This window comes from Callithrix jacchus, chromosome 19 (genome assembly GCF_049354715.1).
Source record: "Callithrix jacchus isolate 240 chromosome 19, calJac240_pri, whole genome shotgun sequence".
Lineage (NCBI taxonomy): Eukaryota > Metazoa > Chordata > Mammalia > Primates > Cebidae > Callithrix > Callithrix jacchus.
The window spans coordinates 34,420,624-34,442,003 of record NC_133520.1 but is presented as its reverse complement, the minus strand read 5'-3'; the positions used below and the strand labels follow the sequence as shown (position 1 = coordinate 34,442,003).

Here is a 21,380-nt window from a genome sequence, read left to right as displayed (position 1 = left end):
TAACCACATACCACACACACACTCCACAGAGCACACACATAGCCCACAACACTCATACACACTCATAACCACATACCACACACACACTCTACAGAGCACACACATAGCCCACAACACTCATACACACTCATAACCACATACCACACACACTCCACAGAGCACACACAGCCCACAACACACACACGCTCATAACCACCACACACTCACACACTCCACAGAGCACACACACAGCCCACAACACACACACACGCTCATAACCACCACACACTCACACACTCCACAGAGCACACACACAGCCCACAACACACTCACACGCTTATAACCACCACACACCCCACAGAGCACACACACAGCCCACAACACTCATACACACTCATAACCACACACCACACACTCCACAGAGCACACAAACAGCCCACAACACATTCACACTCACACACTCATAACCACACACCACACACACACTCCACAGAGCACACACAGCCCACAACACACTCACACGCTCATAACCACCACACACCCCACAGAGCACACACACAGCCCATAACACTCATACACACTCATAACCACACAACACACACACACTCCACAGAGCACACACACAGCCCACAACACTCATACACACTCATAACCACACACCACACACACTCCACAGAGCACACACACAGCCCACAACACTCTTACACTCTCTTAACCACACAACACACTGATGTTCCACAGAGCACACACACAACACACTCACACTCACAACCCCACGGCACACACTCACACACTCCAGAGCACACACACAGCCCACAACACATTCACACTCACACACTCATAACCACACACCACAGAGCATACACACAGCACACAACACACTCACACTCACTCATAACCACACACCACACGCATACAGTCCACAGAACACAACACTCTCATACTCATAACCACACAACACACACTCCACAGAGCACACACACAACACACTCTCAAAGTCACACACTCATAACCACACACCACACACACACGCCACAGAGCACACACACAACACACAACACTCTCAGACATACTCATAACCACACACCACACACACTCCACAGAGCACACACACAGCCCACAACACACTCACACTCAACCACACACTACACAATCACACACTCCACAGAGCACAGACACAGCCCACAACACTCTTACACTCTCTTAACCACACAACACACTGATGTTCCACAGAGCACACACACAACACACTCTCAAGTCACACACTCATAACCACACACCACACACATACGCCACAGAGCACAGACACAGCCCACAGCACTCTCATACTCACACACTCATAACCACACACAACACACTCACACACCCCACAGAGCGCACACACAACACACAACACTCTCAGACATACTCATAACCACACACCACACACACTCCACAGAGCACACACACAACACACTCTCATAGTCACACACTCATAACCATACACCACACACTATACAGAGCATGCACACATAGTGACACCACACACACACTCATAACCACACACACACACTCCACAGAGCACACACAGTCACAAAACACACACACACAAGCACACACTACACACTCCACAGAGCACACACAGTCACAAAACACACACACACAAGCACACACTACACACTCCACAGAGCACACACAGTCACAAAACACACACACACAAGCACACACTACACACTCCACAGAGCACACACAGTCACAAAACACACACACACAAGCACACACTACACACTCCACAGAGCACACACAGTCACAAAACACACACACAAGCACACACTACACACTCCACAGAGCACACACAGTCACAAAACACACACACAAGCACACACTCCACACTCCACAGAGCACACACAGTCACAAAACACACACACACAAGCACACACACACTCCACAGAGCATGCACACACTCATAGCCACACACCACACATTCACACACATACTACACAGAGCCCATACACAGCCACACACCACATTCACACTCACACACAGTCATACACTACACATACACACATAACCACACACCACACACACACAACTACACATAGCACACACTCACTCATCCACATATTCACAATCACATACTCATAGACACCCACCACACATTGACACTCACATCCGACACACAGCACACACTCATAGCCAAACTAGAGCCAAAAATCTTTGTCCTAGATACAAAAACATGAATATTCTAAAGTTCAAGTTTTTGCTGATATATCACATTCACACACACACTACACACAGCACACTGATAGCCACACACCACGCATTCACATTCGCTACACACAGCACACAATCAGCCCCACACCATGCATTCATGCTCACATATTATACACAAGGTGCACACACACTCACAGCCACACACCACACATGTGCACACACACTTCACACATCATACACTCACAGCCACACATACATTTACACAGACACACTACACATAACACACACACATAGTCACACAACACACTTTCCCACAGTACACAGCGCACACACTCATAGCCACACAACACTTATTCATGCACTACACACATCACACACTCTTAGCCACACACGTTTACACACTGACTACACACACTGACACTATAGCCACACACACCACACACACATCATGTACCACACAACGCACATTACACCCTCACACACCACACCTCACAGTCACATGCCACACATATTTCATGTGCTCAAACATCAGAGCCATACAATCCACATCACCCACTCACACATTCACACATATATTCACACTCACACACTCTTCCCCACACACACATCACGTTCATTGACTCATACTCTTCTCTGTCTCTCCAAGACAGTCCCAGGCCTCAAGCCCAGCGCATGGTGGAGTCCAGCTGCGTGACAGCTCTGGGGCATTGGGAAGAGCCTGCCACATAGGGAAGGATGGGGCTGATCCTAGCTGGGAGCTCTGGCACTAAGCAGAGGCCTGAGGCTGCCCTCTGCCATTTTGGCCCATTTCAGGGCTGAAGGACATCACAGCCACAGCTGCTCTAGGCCAAGGTAGACTCAGATAGGGATGGGGCAGGGCAGGCTGCCTGCCCACGCACACACTTCCTCTGCACCTGCTCTGAGCCTCACATTCAACCTCCACCGCCGATGTTGTTGTTTTGGAGAGCATGTGACAAATCCGGTGTGTGGGGGCGAGCAATGAGTACTGTGGAGCCCAGCTCTGTCAGTCACACCCTCCCAGAAACAGTATGAGAATAGCCCGGATCCTCCAGGGGCACAAGAGGCCCTTGCACCTGGGGTTGGGGCCCTGGGACAGTTCCCAGGGGAACTGTCTGACTTCTGGGGATGAAACTTCTAGGAATGGAGCCCTGGGGATGCTCTCATAAGTAATATCTCTGCGCAGCTCACAGTGAAGGCTTCTCAAAGCACTTCCATGCCTGCGAGCTCTGCTGGGCCTCACAAAAGCCCTGTGAGGTGGGCAGGGCAGGGGCCATTCCTGTTTTATCAAGGAGACCAAGACCTAGGGAAATTTACACGAAGCTAGAAAGTACCAAGCCAGGACAAGACTTGAGGTCTTCTGAGTTGGATCCAAAACTCTTCCCAAGATGCCCTGTGGCCTCAGCATCTTGCTCCGTCAGTCAATGGACCTTACCCTTGGGCCCTCAGGGTCTTGAAGGGAGGCTCTACCAGGACGCTGTGACTTCAGGCAGAGTGGCTGCATGACCTGTCACACCCCAGTCCTGGCACTGCCTTGGTCACTGGATGGAGGCCTGAGTCCTTGCCACAGGGCAGCACCTTATGGGGACAGTTGGGGGAGATGAAGGGTGAGGGATGGCTGAGGTGCTGGGGAGCTACGGTGAAGGCCCCAGGAACTATGCCCTGCAGGAGGAAATGCCAGGGATCATCTAGTTCCAGCTTCATTTATTTCCTAGTTGAAAAACTTCAGGCTCAGAGAAAAGTAAAGGATTCCTCAAAGTCCATAGTTAGTTTACCCCCATAGCAGGTGCTCAAAAATGTCTGTAAAGATGAGTGAACAGGTGACTGGTAAGGACTACAGCCTGCATCTTCTGACTTCAGGCCCACACTTCTGACCACATAGCCTTTCTCAGGTGGGAAATTCAGTGAGGAGGCTCTTTTATCCTGAAGGCAGAATGAAAGTAAGTGACCCCAGCTCAGAAACCAATGAGTATACATAAAGCACGGGAGGCCCTGCTGAGAAAAAGCGCCGAGGCAAAGGAGTGTCAGGCCTGGTCACTGCTAACAGTCTGGAGGAACTTCCTAGATGCCTCCTAAACCGGGTGACCCTTTCTTATTCAACACAACATGTTTTCTTAGCTCCTGACTTCCGCTGTGGTTTGTCAGTGCTCTCTTTTTAGCCTAAGACTAGTTAGCAAACAAGGTTGTCATTTCCTTATCATCAAGGCTTGTTCCTCATTGAGGGCTAGAAATCTCTTTCACATTTCAGATCGTGAAGGGTTCCTGAGAAAGCAGCGTGTCTCTGTCCCCTCTCTAGGAGCTCTTGGATGGATCTTGTGCTCTAGAGGGAACAATGGACCCCTGGCTTTGGTTACTTTACTTCCTGCCAGGTGAGTACTATGGGGAAACACTTGAGACCTCTGAATGAGGTTTGAGTTGGCCACAAGTAGAAGCGTTGCCTGGCAGCTCCCCCTCTGATGTTTCTCGATGGATTCACTTGCAAACCAACACGTAGGGCAGGACAAGAATGGAGGCCACGTTAGGTGCTGGGTGCCCTCCTCACTCCCTGCTAATGCCCCTTTCTCCACTCCAGACACTCTCCTGTTTTGGTCAGGTGTTAATTCCATCAACCAGGCCGGAGTGTAGTGGTGAGATCAGGGCTCACTGCAGTCTCAAACTCCTGGGCTCAAGTGATGCTTCCACCCCAGACTCTCTAGTAACTAGGATGACAGTTGCACGCCATCATGCTCAGATAATTTTTAATTATTTTGTACAGATGGGATCTTGCTGTGTTGCCCAGGATGGTCTTGAACTTGTGGCCTTAAGTGATCCTCCTTGCTCAGTTTCACAAAGTTCTGGGATTACAGGTGTGCCCCACTGTGCCCAGCCAGGTGTTAACTCTTAAGAGCTGAAGGTGTCATCTCTCCTAAACATCTTAGCCTATTAATATGGGTTCTTGAAGCAAATGCCTCCATACTTCTTTCTTCTTACCTCTACGCTCTTTCTGTAGATCTTTCTCAGTCCCCAATTTCCAGCTTTCAATCCTAAATGAAAACTCGGTAATCCATTCAGTGGCTCTAATCTATTTCCTGAATTCCATATCTCAATTTACAACTGTCCCCTGGGCAACCCCTACTTCAATATCCCACTGAGATGTGAAATGCAACCTGCCTAACCTTATCTCGAACTCCTTATTGATTACCATCCAAACCAGCTGTTTCACCTGTCTGAAGTATCTCTGATCATCAGCCACAAAATGCCAAAATGGCTACTTACCACCTCTTCTCGTTTATCCACATTCAGGCCTTGATCCAATCAATGGCCAAATCATGCAGTTTCTGGATCCATATCTACTGGGATAAGCAGCAGCAGCAATCGACACTAGGAAGGCAATAGAGGAAACGGACAGGAAAAGAACACACGATCCCCTCGTAACTATCTTTACCGCTTCCTCCAACTCAGGCTGCATGTAGCTCCAGATTAATTTTCCTAAATTTGACTTTTTAAAATTTTTTTTGGAAGTGTAAAAATATAAGATTTGGCATTTCATTTTAACTATACAATCAGCAAGAAGAAAAATCTAAACTAAGAGTTTAAGATAGTTTCCTATCTAAAGAGAATTTACAGAGTTTAAACATAGATAAGGTCAATTTTAGTAAAATCAATGAAGTCATAGTCATGGGTTAATTATCAAAAGGTTGGTAAGTAAATTCAATTTCCTATGACAAATAAAATGTATAACTTTAGTGAGCCAACGCAATTTCCTACAACAAACATTTGAATAAGACTTAAGGCTAACATAGTCTTGATGTTATAGGTTATAACCTTGGGAGATAAAAAATAAAACTGTCTTTAATCTTTCTTATCGAAATGAAATAGTAAATACCAGACTTACATTTTGAAATATGTTTTTTTAATTTTTTTATTTATATATATTTTATTGCAATTTAGGTTCTGGGGTACATATGAAGAACATGGTACATACATGGCAATGTGGTTTGCTGCCTCCATCCCCATCACCTATATCTGGCATTTCTCCCCATGTTATTCCTCCCCAGCCTCCCTACCCCCGGCTGTCACTCCCCTAGTCCCTCACAACAAACCTCAGTGTGTGATGCTCTCCCATGTCCATGTGTTCTCATTGTCCAACACCTGCCTAGGAGTGAAAACATATGGTGTTTGATTTTCTGTTCTTGTGTCAGTTTGCTGAGAATAATGGTTTCCAGGTTAATCCGTGTCCCTACAAAGGACACAAACTCATTGTTTTTATGGCTGAATAGTATTCCATGGTGTATATGTGCCACATTTTCCCTGTCCAGTCTATCATCGATGGGCATAAGACTTGGGTTGGTTCCAAGTCTTTGCTATTGTAAACAGTGCTGAAATGAACATTCATGTGCATGTGTCCTTATGAGAGAACGGTTTATAATCCTTTGGATATATACCCAGTAATGGGATTGCTGGGTCAAATGGTATTTCTATTTCTAGGTCCTTGAGGAGTCGTCACACTGTCTTCCATAATGGTTGAACTAATTTACACTCCTACCAACAGTGTAAAAGTGTTCCTATTTCTCCACATCATCTCCAACATCAGTTGTCTCCAGATTTTTTAATGATCGCCATTCTAACTGGCGTGAGATGATATCTCAATGTAGTTTTGATTTGAATTTCTCTAATGACCAGTGATGATGAGCATTTTTTCATGTTTGTTGGCCTCATATATGTCTACTTTTGAAAAGTGTCTGTTCCTATCCTTCACCCACTTTTGAATGGGTTTGTTTGTTTGTTTGTTTTCCCTGTAAATCTGTTTTAGTTCTTTGTAGATTCTGGATATAAGTCCTTTGTTAGATGGGTAGATTGCAAAATTTTTTCCCATTCTGTTTGTTGCTGGTTCACTCTAATGATTGTTTCTTTTGCTGTGCAGAAGCTGTGGAGTTTGATTAGGTCCCATTTGTCTATTTTGGCTTTTGTTGCCAATGCTTTTGGTGTTTTGGTCATGAAGTCCTTGCCTACTCCCATGTCCTGAATGGTTTTGCCTAGATTTCCTTCTAGGGTTTTTATGGTGCCAGGTCTTATGTTTAAGTCTTTAATCCATCTGGAGTTAATTTTAGTGTAAGGTGTCAGGAAGGGTCCAGTTTCTGCTTTCTGCACATGGCTAGCCAGTTTTCCCAACACCATTTATTAAACAGGGAATCCTTTCCCCATTGCTTGTTTTTGTCAGGTTTGTCAAAGATCAGATGGTTGTAGATGTGTGGTGTTGTCTCTGAGGTCTGTGTTCTGTTCCTTTGGTCTATATCTCTGTTTTTGTACCAGTACCATGCTGTTTTGATTACTGTAGCCTTGTAGTACAGTTTGAAGTCAGGTAGCATGCTGCCTCCTGCTTTGTTCTTTTTGCTTAGAATCGACTTGGCTATGTGGGCTCTCTTTTGGTTCCATATGAAGTCTAAGGTGGTTTTTCCCAGTTCTGTGAAAAAGGTCATTGGTAGCTTGATGGGGATAGTGTTGAATCTATAAATTACTTTGGGCAGTCTGGCCATTTTCACAATAGTTATTCTTCCTAACCATGAGCATTTAATGTTTTCCATCTGTTTGTGTCCTCTCTTATTTCGTTGAGCAGTGGTTTGTAGTTCTCTTTGAAAAGGTCCTTTCCGTTCCTTGTTAGTTGTATTCCTAGGCATTTTATTCTCTTTGTAGCAATTGTGAATGGCAGTTTGTTCTTGATTTGGCTCTCTTTAAGTCTGTTATTGGTGTTAGGAATGCTTGTGATTTTTGCAGATTGATTTTGTATCCTGAGACTTTGCTGAAGTTGCTTATCAGATTCAGGAGATTTTGGGCTGAGACGACTGGGTCTTCTAAATATACAATCATGTCGTCTGCAAATAGAGACAATTTGACTTCCTCCTTTTCTAACTGAATACCCTTTATTTCTTTTACTTGCCTGATTGCTCTGGCTAGAACTTCCAGTACCATATTGAATAGGAGTGGTAAGAGAGGGCATTCTTGTCTAGTGCCAGATTTCAAAGGGAATTCTTCCAGTTTTTGCCCATTCAGTATGATATTGGCTGTGGGTTTGTAGTAAATGGCTTTTATTATTTTGAGATATGTTCCATTGATACCTAGTTTATTGAGAGTTTTTAGCATAAAGGGCTGTTGAATTTTGTCGAAGGCCTTCTCTGCATCTATTGATAGAATCATCTGGTTTTTGTCTTTGTTTCTGTTTATGTGGTGAATTACGTTTATAGACTTGTGTATGTTGAACCAGCCTTGCATCCCTGGGATGAATCCTACTTGATCATGATGGATAAGCTTATTGATGTGCTATTGCAATAGTTTGCCAGTATTTTATTGAAGATTTTTGCATCTATGATCATCATGGATATTGGCCTGAAGTTTTCTTTTCTTCTTGAGTCTCTGCTGGGTTTTGGTATCACAATGATGTTGGTGTCATAAAATGATTTGGGGAGGATTCCCTCTTTTTGGATTGTTTGGAAAAGTTTCAGAAGTAATGGTACCAGCTCCTCTTTGTATGTCTGGTAGAATTTGGCTGTGAACCCATCTGGATCTGGGCTTTGGTTGGTAGGTTATTAATTGCTGCCTCAACTTTGGCCCTTGTTATTGGTCTATTCAGGGTTTTGACTTCTTCCTGGTTTAGGCTTGGGAGGCAAGTGTCCAGGAATTTATCCATTTCTTCCAGGTTTACTGGTTTATGTGCATAGAGCTGTATGTAGTAATCTCTGATGGTGGTTTGTATTTCTGTGGAATCTGTGGTGCTATCCCCTTTATCATTTTTTATTGCCTCTATTTGATTATTCTTTCTTTTTTATTAATCTGGCTAGTGTTCTGTCTATTTTGCTGATCTTTTCAAAAAACCAGCTCCTGGATTTATTGATTTTTTGAAGGGTTTTTTGTGTCTCTATCTCCTTCAGTTCTGCTCTGATCTTAGTTATTTCTTGTCTTCTGCTAGCTTTTGAGTTTGTTTTTATCTTGCTCCTCTAGCTCTTTCAATATTGATGACGGGGGTCAATTTTAGATCTTTCCTTGCTTCTCATGTAAAAGCATTTATTGCTATAAATTTTCCTCTAGACACTGCTTTAAATGTGTCCCAGAGATTCCGGTATGTTGTGTCTTCATTCTCGTTAGTTTCGAAGAACATCTTTATTTCTGTCTTCATTTCATTGTTTATCCAATCAACATTCAATAGCCAGTTGTTCATTTTCCATGAAATTGTGTGGTTCTGAGTTAGTTTCTGAATTCTGAGTTCTAATTTGATTGCACTGTGGTCTGAGAGACTCTTTGTTATGATTTTCATTTTTTGCATTTGCTAAGGAGTGATTTACTTCCAATTATGTGGTCAATTTTAGAGTAAGTGTGATGCGGTGCTGAGAAGAATGTATATTCTGTGGATTTGGGGTGGAGGGTTCTGTAAATGCTCCAGGTCTGAGTTCAAGCCCTGGATATCCTTGTTAATTTTCTGTCTCATTGATCTGTCTAATACTGAAAGTGGAGTGTTAAAGTCTCCCACTATTATTGTGTGGGAGTCTAAGTCTCTTTGTAGGTCATTAAGAACTTGCTTTATGTATCTGGGTGCTCCTGTATTGGTTGTGTATATATTTAGGATCGTTAGCTCTTCTTGTTGCATTGATCCTTTTACCATTATGTAATGCCCATTGTCTCTTTTGATCTTTGTTGGTTTAAAGTCTATTTTATCAGAGACTAGGATTGCAACTCCTGCTTTTTTTTTGCTCTCCATTTGCTTGGTAAATCTTCCTCTATCCCTTTATTTTGAGCCTATGTGTATCCTTGCATGTGAGATGAGTTTCCTTGATACAGCACACTGATGGATTTTGACTTTTTATCCAATTTCCCAGTCTGTGTCTTTTGATTGTGGCATTTAGCCATTTACATTTAAGGTTAATATTGTTATGTGTAAATTTGATCCTGCCATTTTGATGCTAGCTGGTTGTTTTGCCTGTTAGTTGATGCAGTTTCTTCATTGTGTCAATGCTGTTTACCATTTGGTATGTTTTGGAGTGGCTGGTACTGGTTGTTCCTTTCTATGTTTAGTGCTTCTTTCAGGAGCTCTTGTAAAGCAGGCCTGCTGGTGATGAAATCTCTGAGCAATTGCTTGTCCATAAAAAATTTTATTTCTACTTTGCTTATGAAGCTTAGTTTGGCTGGATATGAAATTATAGGTTGAAAATTCTTTTCTTTAAGGATGCTGAAGATCGCCCCCCACTCTCTTCTGGTTTGTAGGTTTCTGCCAAGAGATCTGCTGTGAGTCTGATGGTCTTCCCTTTGACGGTAACCCGACCTTTCGCTCTAGCTTCCCATAGCATTTTTTAATTCATTCCAACCCTGGTGAATCTGACAATTATGTGCTCTTCTTGGGGAATATCTTTGTGGTGTTCTCTGTATTTCCTGGACTTGAATATTGGCCTGCCTTGCTAGGTTGGGGAAGTTCTCCTGGATAATATCCTGAAGAGTGTTTTTCAACTTGGATTCATTCCCTCCATCACATTCAGGTACACCTATCAAACATAGATTAGGTCTTTTCACATAATCCCATATTTCTTAGGGGCTTTGTTCATTTCTTTTTACTCTTTTTTCTCTAATCTTGCCTTCTTGTTTTATTTCATTGAGTTCATCTTGAATCTAATATCCTGTCTTCTGCTTAGTCAATTCGGCTATTGAAATTTGTGTATGCTTTGTGAAGTTCTTGTGTTGTGTTTTTCAGCTCCATCAATTCATTTATATTCCTCTCTAAGCTGTTTATTCTCGTTAGTATTTCATCAAATCTTTTTTCAAGGTTCTTAGTTCCCCTGGCATATAAAACGTGGCCACAGGTAGCTATTTGGGAAGAAGGTGAGTGAAGACTGTACTTGCAAGCTGGGGTATCTACTATGTATATACCAGGACCCTTGTGCTGTGGGCAGGATGGAAAGAGAAGGAAGATGGGCAGAGGCTGGGGGCAGGAAGGTTAGGGTTGTTTTCCCTGCATGACCACGGTGTAGAGTGAATGTCCAAGGAGGGTGTGCATTTGTTGAGCTAGGGAAATAAAGCAAATTTTATTTAACAGTTCATTTATAACTTAAAAATATTCAGATATATAGTATCTGGGCCTTAATTTGTACTCTTACCCCAGATCCTGCAAATGCTGGGGTGGGCCTCCCAAGCGCCCAGTGCATGGGGCACAAACTGTAGATCACATTGCCCAGAGCCTTGTGTAGAATTCTATAATAAAGCAAAGCAGTGTCACACAGTGTGAGCTTTCAACCCCTTTCACCTTGACCATAATAATAATAATAATAATATGTACATTTGATGCTGGGACCTAGCATACACACACACGTGTGTGTGCATGCATAAATGTACAATTAAAATTTATTCTTGATTCTTTGACATGAGGATGAGTTCTAGGCTTCAGCAGCTGGGTGGATGATGAGGTCTTTGGAAGAGCATGTGAAGGAACAGATTTTGGAAGAGAAATCAATTCTTTTTCGGCTGTTGTTAAGTTTGGCATATATCTTTCACATTCAATTAGGGTCTGAGGGAAGATGTCAGAGGCAAGTCTGGAGCTCAGAGGTAAGACTGGAGATCACATTTTGGTGAACTCTATAGCATTGTCCTTAGAAACCATGGGAGTCAATGAGCAAGTGAAGGAAGAAAGGGAGGAAGGACAGAGAAAAGAACAAGTTCAAGGAACTGGCCCTGGGCCAGCCCAGCATGGAGAGATGGGTGAGAAGGAGACTAAAACGGGAGGCTGCCAGGGAGCCACCTTTGAGGGTATGTAGTGGGGAAGCCACGGCAAGGATGTGTTTCCAGGTGGGCTGGCTCCATTTGTCAACTCCTGCTGAGAGGGTGAGGGGAAATGAAGACAAAGAAATGACCACTGGCAACAGGAAAACTTCAGTGACTTGACAAGAGCAGTTTCAGTGGAACACTGGACATGAAATTCTAATAGGAGTGGTTTGAAGAGAAATTAGGAGGTATGGAAGAGAATCCGATTTAGCAAATTTGATGACTGGTTTAGAAAGAAAATAGAGAGATGTGTTGGCAGGTGAAGGGGAGGCGAAGGTCAACTGAGGCGTTTTTTAAGATGGGCAAAGCCAGTCACGGTGGCTCATGCCTATAATCCCGACACTTTAGGAGGATGAGATGGGTGGATCATTTGATCCTGGGGTTCAAGACCAGCCTGGGCAACATAGTGAAAGCCCAACTCTACAAAAAAAAAAAAAAAATAGCCAGGTGTGGTGTTGCATGTCTATAATCCCAGCTACTCAGGAGGCTGAAGTGGGAAGCTCAATTGAGCCCAGGAGGTGGAGGCTGCAGTGAGCCAAGACTGCACCACTGCACTCCAGCCTGGGTGACAGAGAGAGACCCTGTCTTAGAAAAAAGAAGAAAAGACGGGCAATCGCTATGGCGATGCTAGAAGAGAAGGCCATTTTTCTCCAATAGTCAGAGAAAGAAATGAGATCATTGCAAACAAGAAGTTCTAAAACAGGTGAGCATGATGGACTCAGGATACAGGTGGAGGGGTGGCCTTTGAAAGGAGGGGGACACTTCATTCACTGTGACAGGCAGCAGGTCTGGACACACCCAGGTTACCATATTTGGAAACAAGAAGCTGAATGGGAGGGACGTTTCTCATCCTTTAAAAAAAATCCATGCCATTTTTGACAAACATAAAAATCAGAGGCCAGCTCTCCTCTTCCTGAGATCTGCTCTGATTTGAGTTGACCAGGTCCTCATCTGAACTTCCACCTGGAAAATCACTGCTAAGTGGGCGCCAGAGTCCCTTTTCAGAGCTCCCCAGCCACCAAGGCCCTGTGGACCTTGACCTTATTTTGTATGATAAAAATTACAGTTTTTTCCCCATTTTCCAATCATGTATCTACATGATTGAGATACATTTTGAGAGTGATTATTTAAGCCACATATCTCCCTCTTCTCTGAAAATCAAGTCACCAATTTAGAGCTTAATGTCACTTACTCAGCAGCCTCTGAAAAGCAGTAGTACTACTGAACAGGTTGTTTCCTTTCTACGCCTTTTCCCATCCCTCTCTTTCTTCCCCAGAATCGTTTGTAAATGTAGTTATATAGCCCAGGATTATAGTAATGCAAGGGCACCTGGGACACTCGTTTAAAAACATATTTCTGGGGCCAGGCACAGTGGCTCAAGCCTGTAATCCCAGCACTTTGGGAGGCCGAGGCGGGTGGATCACGAGGTCAAGAGATCGAGATCATCCCGGTCAACATGGTGAAACTCCGTCTCTACTAAAAATACAAAAAATTAGCTGGGCATGGTGGTGCGTGCCTGTAGTCCCAGCTACTCAGGAGGCTGAGGTAGGAGAATTGCCTGAACCCAAGAGGCGGAGGTTGCGGTGAGCCGAGATCACCCCATTGCACTCCAGCCTGGGTAAAAAGAGCGAAAACTCTGTCTCAAAAAAAAAAAAAAAAAAAACATATTTCTAGACCATGCCCTGGACAGATGTAATTGCCATTTCTAAGCACAGGACCAGGTCATGGGCATCACGGCCATTCTCCTCAGATGAGTCTCAGGCACACTGTGCTATTTCAGATGTCTAAACCAATAGCTTATATCTATCTTTTCTGTTTTAAAAATCTGCTTTACTAAGACTTGGGAATAGGTTAGAAGCTACCATGAACTTGAGGAAACTAGTTACTTTTTCCTGGGGTCTGGTCATTTGTACCTCGCCAATTACTGCTTCCTCACGGACCAGAGCTCAGCACAGCCAGCAGCTTTCCTTGTGCTTCATCCATCCGGGGTCTGCACAATGAGGAGTTGAAAGGGCAGACCAGGGATTTACCGAAAGCTCAACCCTGGGCCCCTGAGGCTGCTGGAGGTTGCTACATAGGTGAGGACTCCATCTCTGCTATCTTCCCCCTGCCCATTTTCTACCATCTTGCTCTTGGGAAAGTGGAATTAACACCCTCTTCCTGACTGAGTTAGTCTCATTCAAACACTTCTGCGTGCTTCCACCCTCAGCGCTCAGCTTCCCACACAGGTGGGGGCTGTCTGGATGCACAAGGTGATTCCTCCAGACCTTCCTTGGATTGGGTCTTTGCCTGTTAATTGGCACTTTGTGACAGGTCACCTTCCCATTGCAATGTCTAGTTGTGAGGCTACCTCATGACTCAATTTCCAGTGGGTTTAAAACAGTGCCGGGTTTTTCATATGAGGGTTCCTATGTCAGAGCTCTTGCTGGTCCATCTACCTGTCCCTACCATGTTCGCATCAGCTAAACTTTTAGATCTCAACATGCTCCTTTACGTACTCCCTCTGCAGCCCGCCCACACTCCCTGACCCTCTTTTCTGCTCCCATTATTGTTTTGATCTCTTTACCATTGCCAGAATTCTTCCCTTTGTCCAGAATGTCTTTATCCCAAAGCCTCAAGCCCCACCTCTTTCCTAAGCTTTCCCTGACTCTTGTTTGTCTAAACGCCCTAGTGCGCTTCTTAATGTGTGCCCTGTGGATAAATCTCAGTAAGTCTGCAAATTTCTCTCAGCTCATTGACATGCTATGTTCTCTACATCCTGGCCTTTTGAGGGACTGTTCTGGCTGTCTGGAAGACTCTCTTCTCCTCCTCCACTTCAGCCTTCCAGCGTCACTTCACCACACACACACTTTACCCTATGAACTTTCTTCCCAGAAATATGCACACATTTATGAGGATCCACTTAGTTGGCAATTAATCAGACATGGCCTTACATTAACCTCTTCTGTAGCTGGCTCAAGTGCATTAGACCTGACCTCTGTCACTCAAAGCATAAGCTTTATGATGTCATGGACTCATGAACCACATCTTTTATCCCTCCCCAGCACACATACAGTGTGTGCACACCTATGCATACATGTACACACACCCATACACACCCTGACTTCCCTTCCTATGTCCCCTGCCTCCATAGTGAGCGTTTCTCTCTCAGTTGTCCTCTATACCCATTCCTTCAGGTCACAACTCAGACATTGCTTATTCCAGAAAGTCTTCCTCTGCCCACGCCAGCACCTGCAATAGCCTAGCTCAGGTGCCCATGTTCGCTCCTTCCAGGGAACCCTGTGCAATCTGTCATGGGATGTATTATACTGCTCAGTGGGTTTTGATTGGTATCACTCACCAAATGATTTGTGCCTGAGGGAGGGATGCTGGCTGGCTTGCTGTCACAGGACAGGCATTCGGTAAACCCTTGTTGAATGATTTAATAAAGAGAGCTGTGGATGAGTGGCTGGATGGATGCACCTAAGTGAAACAAAACTGGAAAGGAAAACCTGTTGCGACATACCCGCACCATGCTCCCAGCACCGCGCTGAGGTCACATGGAGGCTATATGTTGTTTGAGGTCATCTGACACATATTATGTCTCCTTGGAGTGGGTGATATAGTTTTGATCATCATCTCAAGGGTTTGGTGTGTGGGTCCTTATGGGTTTGGGTTTGGTGGTGAGGCTGAAGCTGGGGGTTAACTTAAGGCAAGTCTCAGGCATAGGGATAGGGATGAACATAGAGCTGGCCTAACGTTGTGAATAGGGTTGCGGATGGAAAAAGGCTGAAGTTGAGACTAAGGGTAGAAATGAGAATAAGGGCAGGGCACGGTGGCTCAACTCCAGCATTTTGGTAGGCCAAGGCAGGAAGATCACTTGAGGCCAGGAGTTTGAGACCAGCTTGGTCAACATAGTGAAAACCCCATCTCTACAACAAAGACAAAGATTAGCCAGGCATGGTGGCATGCACTTGCAGTCCTAGCTACTTGGGAGGCTGAGATGGGAGGATTGCTTGAGCCCAGGAGGTTGAGGGCATAGTGAATCATGATCACACCACTGCTCTCCAGCCTGGGTGACAGAGAAGGAAGGAAGGAAGGAAGGAAGGAAGGAAGGAAGGAAGGAAGGAAGGAAGGAAGGAAGGAAGGAAGGAGGAAGAGGAGGAGGGAGAGAGGGAGGGAGGGAAGGAAAGAAGGAAGAGAGGGAGGGAGGGAGGAAGGGAGAGAGGGAGAAAAGAAATGAGAATTGGGCTGTGGCTAAGGACAGGCTGAGGCCGAGCTAATAATGGGGACAGGGCTGGATCTGGGGTTGAATGTTAGGTTGGGCTGGGGCCTGGGCTAGGGTTGGAGAGAGGACTGGGGCTGGGAAGTGAATGGGGCTGGGATATAGCTAGAGATGGGGCTCCCTCTGCATTAATCTCTTCTCCCTGCAGTATCAGGGGCTCTGAGGATCCTCCCAGAAGTAAAGGTAGAGGGGGAGCTGGGCGGATCAGTTACCATCACGTGCCCACTTCCTGAAACGCATGTGAGGATGTATCTGTGCCGGGAGATGGCTGAATCTAGAGCATGTGCTACTGTGGTATCCACCAACAACTTCATCAAGAATGAATACAAGGGCCGAGTCACTCTGACGCAATACCCACACAAGAATCTGTTCCTAGTGAAGGTAACAGAACTGGCCGAAAGTGACAGCGGCGTCTACGCCTGTGGAGCGGGCATAAACACAGACAGAGGAAAGACCCAGAAAGTCACCCTGATTGTCCGCAGTGGTAGGTTCCTCTGCTGATTGGAGGCTCAGCCTACCCAGAAAATGTTTCCACTTGGGAAGATCAGGACAGCCATCTAACTGTCACAGTCCCCAGACTATCACACTGTTGCCATATAAGCCACATAATGATTCAGATCCATATGAAACCACAAAGTCAATTAACTTCATGGTCCATAGAATTTTCTACCCATCATGGATGAAAGGAACAAGACAGGTGCTCTCTTTCTATTTTCCATCCTACCCAGGGCATGGGGGTAGTGAGGGCTTGAGATTGAGGAGAGGCTCTGAGATGGAGGAAATTGGGAGCAAAAGGAAATAACTATCCTACATAACATTCCATGAGAAATAAAGGAAAGACCCTAATTTATCAAGCCACGTTTACAGGCCAATCTTATTACTCTATGACCTGATCCTTTATTTCTCTGGAATCCCGCCTTTCTCCTTTCCTCCACTGAGTTCCCCACACATACACAGCACTAACTCGACAGCCTAGAAGACCTCTGCCGATTTTCCAGGAAATGTTGACTGGGCTGGGGGAACCAGTATTTCCTCCAGGGAAGCCCCAAACCCTGCTCTTCTGCTGCTCCTTTCTGTGGACCCTGCCCTCATCCCCACACTGTCATCCACTTTAACTATATTAGCTTCAGCTTATGCCAACCGGCCCTTCCCCAAGCCTCAGTCTCCCTCCAGAGACCACCAACATATTCCTCTTCCCTCCAATAGAATACCAGCCATTATGGAAAGAGCAACCAGCGTCTGAGACTCCAAATTGGTTTCATGTGCCCTATTTGTTCCAGATGCCTGCACATGCCAGTTCTTCCAAATCCGTACCCAGAGGTCAGTTCACCGTAGCGATGGGGGGTGGGGGAAGATACTGTGACAGTGTGAAAATGGAGTAGGGGGTCTATGTTAAGTTCATAGAGTGACTGGCAGAGCTGAGCTAAGTCTTAGGTGTATATTCTCTGCCTTTAGAGAGGGTACCTACCTCCCTGAGATCTGCGGTCCCTATTCTTCAAGCCTGTCAGCCAGCCAGGACGCATGGTCTTAGCTGCAGAACTTACATATTACCACCAGGTGGCATCACAAGCAATGACGTTTGTGCTCCACTCACAAAATCTAGCTCTTTTATGAATGACTGCAGAAAAAAAGACTGGGCAGACATTTCCCAGCTGGAGATCATCATGTCTCGTGCTTCCTGCAGGGCTGTCTTCTACCTGCTGGCATCTAATGATTTTAGCTCTATTTTGCAACTAAAAGATTAATGATGTTCATACTAATGATGCCTTTACCTTTCAATATCATCGTCCAGTTTTAAATGCATTCTGACATGCAATATTTCCATCATATTATCCCATATGCCTGTGAGGTGAACACATTAATTAAACATTATTACACTAGGTGACCCTGCTGAGAGCCAAGAGGGATAGTGTAACTGAACAGATTATATAGCCAAGGTTGTGACTGATAGGGGTGAGATGGGGGAGAATAGATTAGCACACAAATACAGCACAAGGCAGGGTAGGAAAAGGACTACAAAAAAGGTTTTCCCCCTGCTCAGAGGTGGGTAAGCTCTTCTACCTGGGAAGTCAGAGAAGGCTTCCTGGAAGAAATGGTATTTGAAGCAAATATACTTGGAATTGACTAGGTCTAGATGGCATGTTAAGAAGGCATTTTAGCCCATGAGGATGCAAGAACAACAGTAGCCTGCACAGAAGGGAAGGGTACGTTGTGGGAAGAGGTGGTGACCTAATCCCGTTGGAGAACAGTGTATAAAAGGAATATCACTTTTTCCTGCTACCTCCTCCAGTTACCATACCAGTTCAAAGGACCAAGGTCCCTCCAGTCCACCACCCCTCCCTCACCACCCAAATCATCCACCGTCCTCGAGTGTCCAGAGCATCTTCAGTAGTAGCTGACAAGCCCCCAACCCTCCTTCCATCCACTACTGCCTCAGAGATCTCAGCTCCGGGGGTGCTACTCAAGCCTCGGACAGCCAGCCACAACCACCACACCAGGCTGCACAGGCAGAGGTAAGAGACCACTGGCCAGGGTCTAGAATTAGGCTAGAATTAGGAGATCCACGAAAATCCACTGCAATGCCCACTATTAGAGACCCTCCTTGGCCTTGTCTCTAGGCCACTGTGAAATATACCATCTAGGAGTATAGCTCATTAACTCATTAGTTCCTTTAACAAGAATACACTTGTCAATGGCCCAGCATTGATCCTGTAGAAAGAAGTGGGACCTAGCTCTTCCAGTCACTCTGATCATTCAAATCTATTTTGATGAGGAAGAACTAATGAGAATAAAAATAAAATTAACTATTAAACTAGTAATATTAAAATTGCTTTCACCCATTTCCTTTTACTGTTTAATGTGGCTACTAGGAAATTTAAGATTACATATGTGACTCTGACTCACGTATCTATTGGTTAGCTCCGGTTTAGACTGGGCTTCAGTCCAGGGCAGCACTGCGATATACCACTAGGGGGAAGCATTATAGCAGACTCCAAAGGGAAAAAAACCCCTATAATAATCAAAATTGTTTTTCCATAAGCAAAGACAAAGGTGGAGGGGACCTCCAAAATCATTTGGGTTCATGAATGATTTGGGTTCATGGCCCCAGTTTCTCCTGGGGCCATCAGAGCCAAGTGGATTCAAATAGTATCAGGACTTCTGATTTCTAGTTCAACAGAACCAGGGCTCCCGATTCCGGACCTATTAGTAGAGAATACATTAGGCCGGGCGCGGTGGCTCAAGCTTGTAATCCCAGCACTTTGGGAGGCCGAGGCGGGTGGATCAGGAGGTCAAGATATCAAGACCATCCTGGTCAACATGATGAAACTCCGTCCCTACTAAAAATACAAAAAATTAGCTGGGCACGGTGGCGCGTGCCTGTAATCCCAGCTACTCAGGAAGCTGAGGCAGGAGAATTGCCTGAACCCAGGAGGCAGAGGTTGCGGTGAGCCGAGATCACGCCATTGCACTCCAGCCTGGGTAACAAGAGCGAAACTCCGTCTCAAAAAAAAAAAAAATACATCAACTCCAACCAGCATTTTCTTACTCTCTACTATATGGCAGGCATTGTACTATGTTCTGAAGATGTGAAAAGATGGCACTAGGCAACATCCAGGTCTTACTAGCATAAGTCTGACTGTGATAAAGTCGGAAACAGTCATGAACACAGGAATTAGAAACCCAAGCGCGCGCACACACGCACACACACACACACACACACGATTCTGGCTTACTGTAATTAGGAATAAAAGAGGACTTACACGATGTCCCTTTAAGAGAAGTAAGATTTCAATATGCAGAGAAAATTGAAGGTAGAACTTCCAGGCAGAAGGAGCACTATAAGAAAAGCATCCTTTTCCCCACCATTATAAGGAACTAGCCGAGTCAATATTTGCAATAATCTCATAAAGAAACTGAGGTGCAAAACATTGGAAGGTGTGTTAAATTCTTTACATCCACTCTTATTTCATCCTTATAGCAGTTCTGCGAAATACATTTTACTATACCCGTTTATGGAGAGATAAGGCTCAGAGAGGTTAGGAGACTCGTTCAAGATCACACAGGCGGTAAAAGGCAGAATCTGAATTTGAACTCGAGTTTCGTGGCTTCATAGGCAAGTCTTTTTGAGCGGGGAAGTGGAGTGAATTCTATTAACAAAGGGACAAACCTGTAAGTCCTCTCCGAAAACGTTGTCCACACAGGAGCGCGCCCTCAACCTACTTCCTTTAATAATCTCTTCCTCTCTCTCTCCCTTTCCTTCCCTCCCCAGAGCACTGGACTATGGCTCACAGTCTGGGAGGGAAGGCCAAGGATTTCACATCCTCATCCCGACCGTCCTGGGCCTTTTCCTGCTGGCACTTCTGGGGCTGATGGTGAAAAGGGCTGTTCAAAGGAGGAAAGGTGAGCGGCTGGGCGGGGGGCTTGGGTAGGGAGAGCTGAACTGCCCAAAGAGCCCAGAGAGTTCAGAACCCCCTTAGAACCTCCAGGGGAAACTCAGGGAGCTTTCGGTGAGCAGCCTGGGGTGCAGGGAAGTGGGGGTCACTGGTCTTCTGGGCAGGGCAAGGCGGTGCCTCGTACATTTCGCACGCTTGGAACACCTCCAGGTCAGACACTGCCAAGTCCTGGAGAGGAGGCAGCCTTTAGTTTGGGGAGGGTGGCACGGGCCTCTGATGCCATTTTTCTTCCTCTTCCTGCGGCTTTGCGGGGAAGCCCTCTCCAGGCGGGCCCGTCGACTGGCCGTGAGGATGCGTGCCATGGAGAGCTCCCAGCCGCCCCGCGGGTCTCAGCAAAAGCGCTCCCAAAACATCTACAGCGCCTGCCCGCGGCGGGCTCGCGGGGCGGACGCTGCAGGTGAGCGGCCGGGAACGCCACGGGGAGTAGCGGAAAGAGAGCGCTGTCTCCGGGAAAGCCGGGTGCGGCGGGGAGCCCTCCTAGGTCCCAGGGCTTCCCGTAGGGTGGGGCTGGGGAGTTGGGGGGGGAGACGGGCGGGGGTGGGGGGAGAGGGCGGGGGAGACGGGCGGGGGGGGGTGGGGGTGGGGGGAGAGGGCGGGGGTCGGGGGAGTGAGGCTGGGAGTGGGGGGGCGGGGCGGGGAGTCGGGGTACGAGGCGGGGTGGCGAGGCCGGGGGGCGTGGGGGCGGGGGACTGTGG

At 45.9% G+C, this 21,380-nt stretch overlaps 1 protein-coding gene and 1 long non-coding RNA gene across 5 annotated transcripts in view; one reads left to right on the top strand and one right to left on the bottom strand.

The window, feature by feature from the left end:
• Window positions 1-3,810: 3,810 nt before the first annotated feature.
• LOC118149447 (uncharacterized) lies at window positions 3,811-20,947 on the bottom strand. Its single transcript, XR_004736864.3, has 6 exons — window positions 20,810-20,947; window positions 20,400-20,598; window positions 11,307-11,400; window positions 6,273-6,325; window positions 5,446-5,550; window positions 3,811-4,113 (listed from the first exon to the last, which is right to left on the bottom strand). It is a non-coding gene; the product is annotated as an uncharacterized LOC118149447 (long non-coding RNA).
• FCMR (Fc mu receptor) overlaps window positions 4,437-21,380 on the top strand; it is a 40,864-nt gene continuing 23,920 nt past the window's right edge. For all 4 annotated transcript variants that reach the window (XR_008478066.2, XM_035280654.3, XM_008985576.5 and 1 more), the window contains exons 1-6: window positions 4,437-4,559; window positions 16,380-16,715; window positions 17,438-17,551; window positions 18,522-18,744; window positions 20,502-20,632; window positions 20,942-21,082. Coding sequence is in view for 3 of the 4 variants with exons in the window: in XM_035280654.3 (XP_035136545.1) it covers window positions 4,523-4,559; window positions 16,380-16,715; window positions 17,438-17,551; window positions 18,522-18,744; window positions 20,502-20,632; window positions 20,942-21,082 (982 nt within the window). In the remaining variant the exon portion in view is untranslated. The remainder of the gene's footprint in view (window positions 4,560-16,379; window positions 16,716-17,437; window positions 17,552-18,521; window positions 18,745-20,501; window positions 20,633-20,941; window positions 21,083-21,380) is intronic.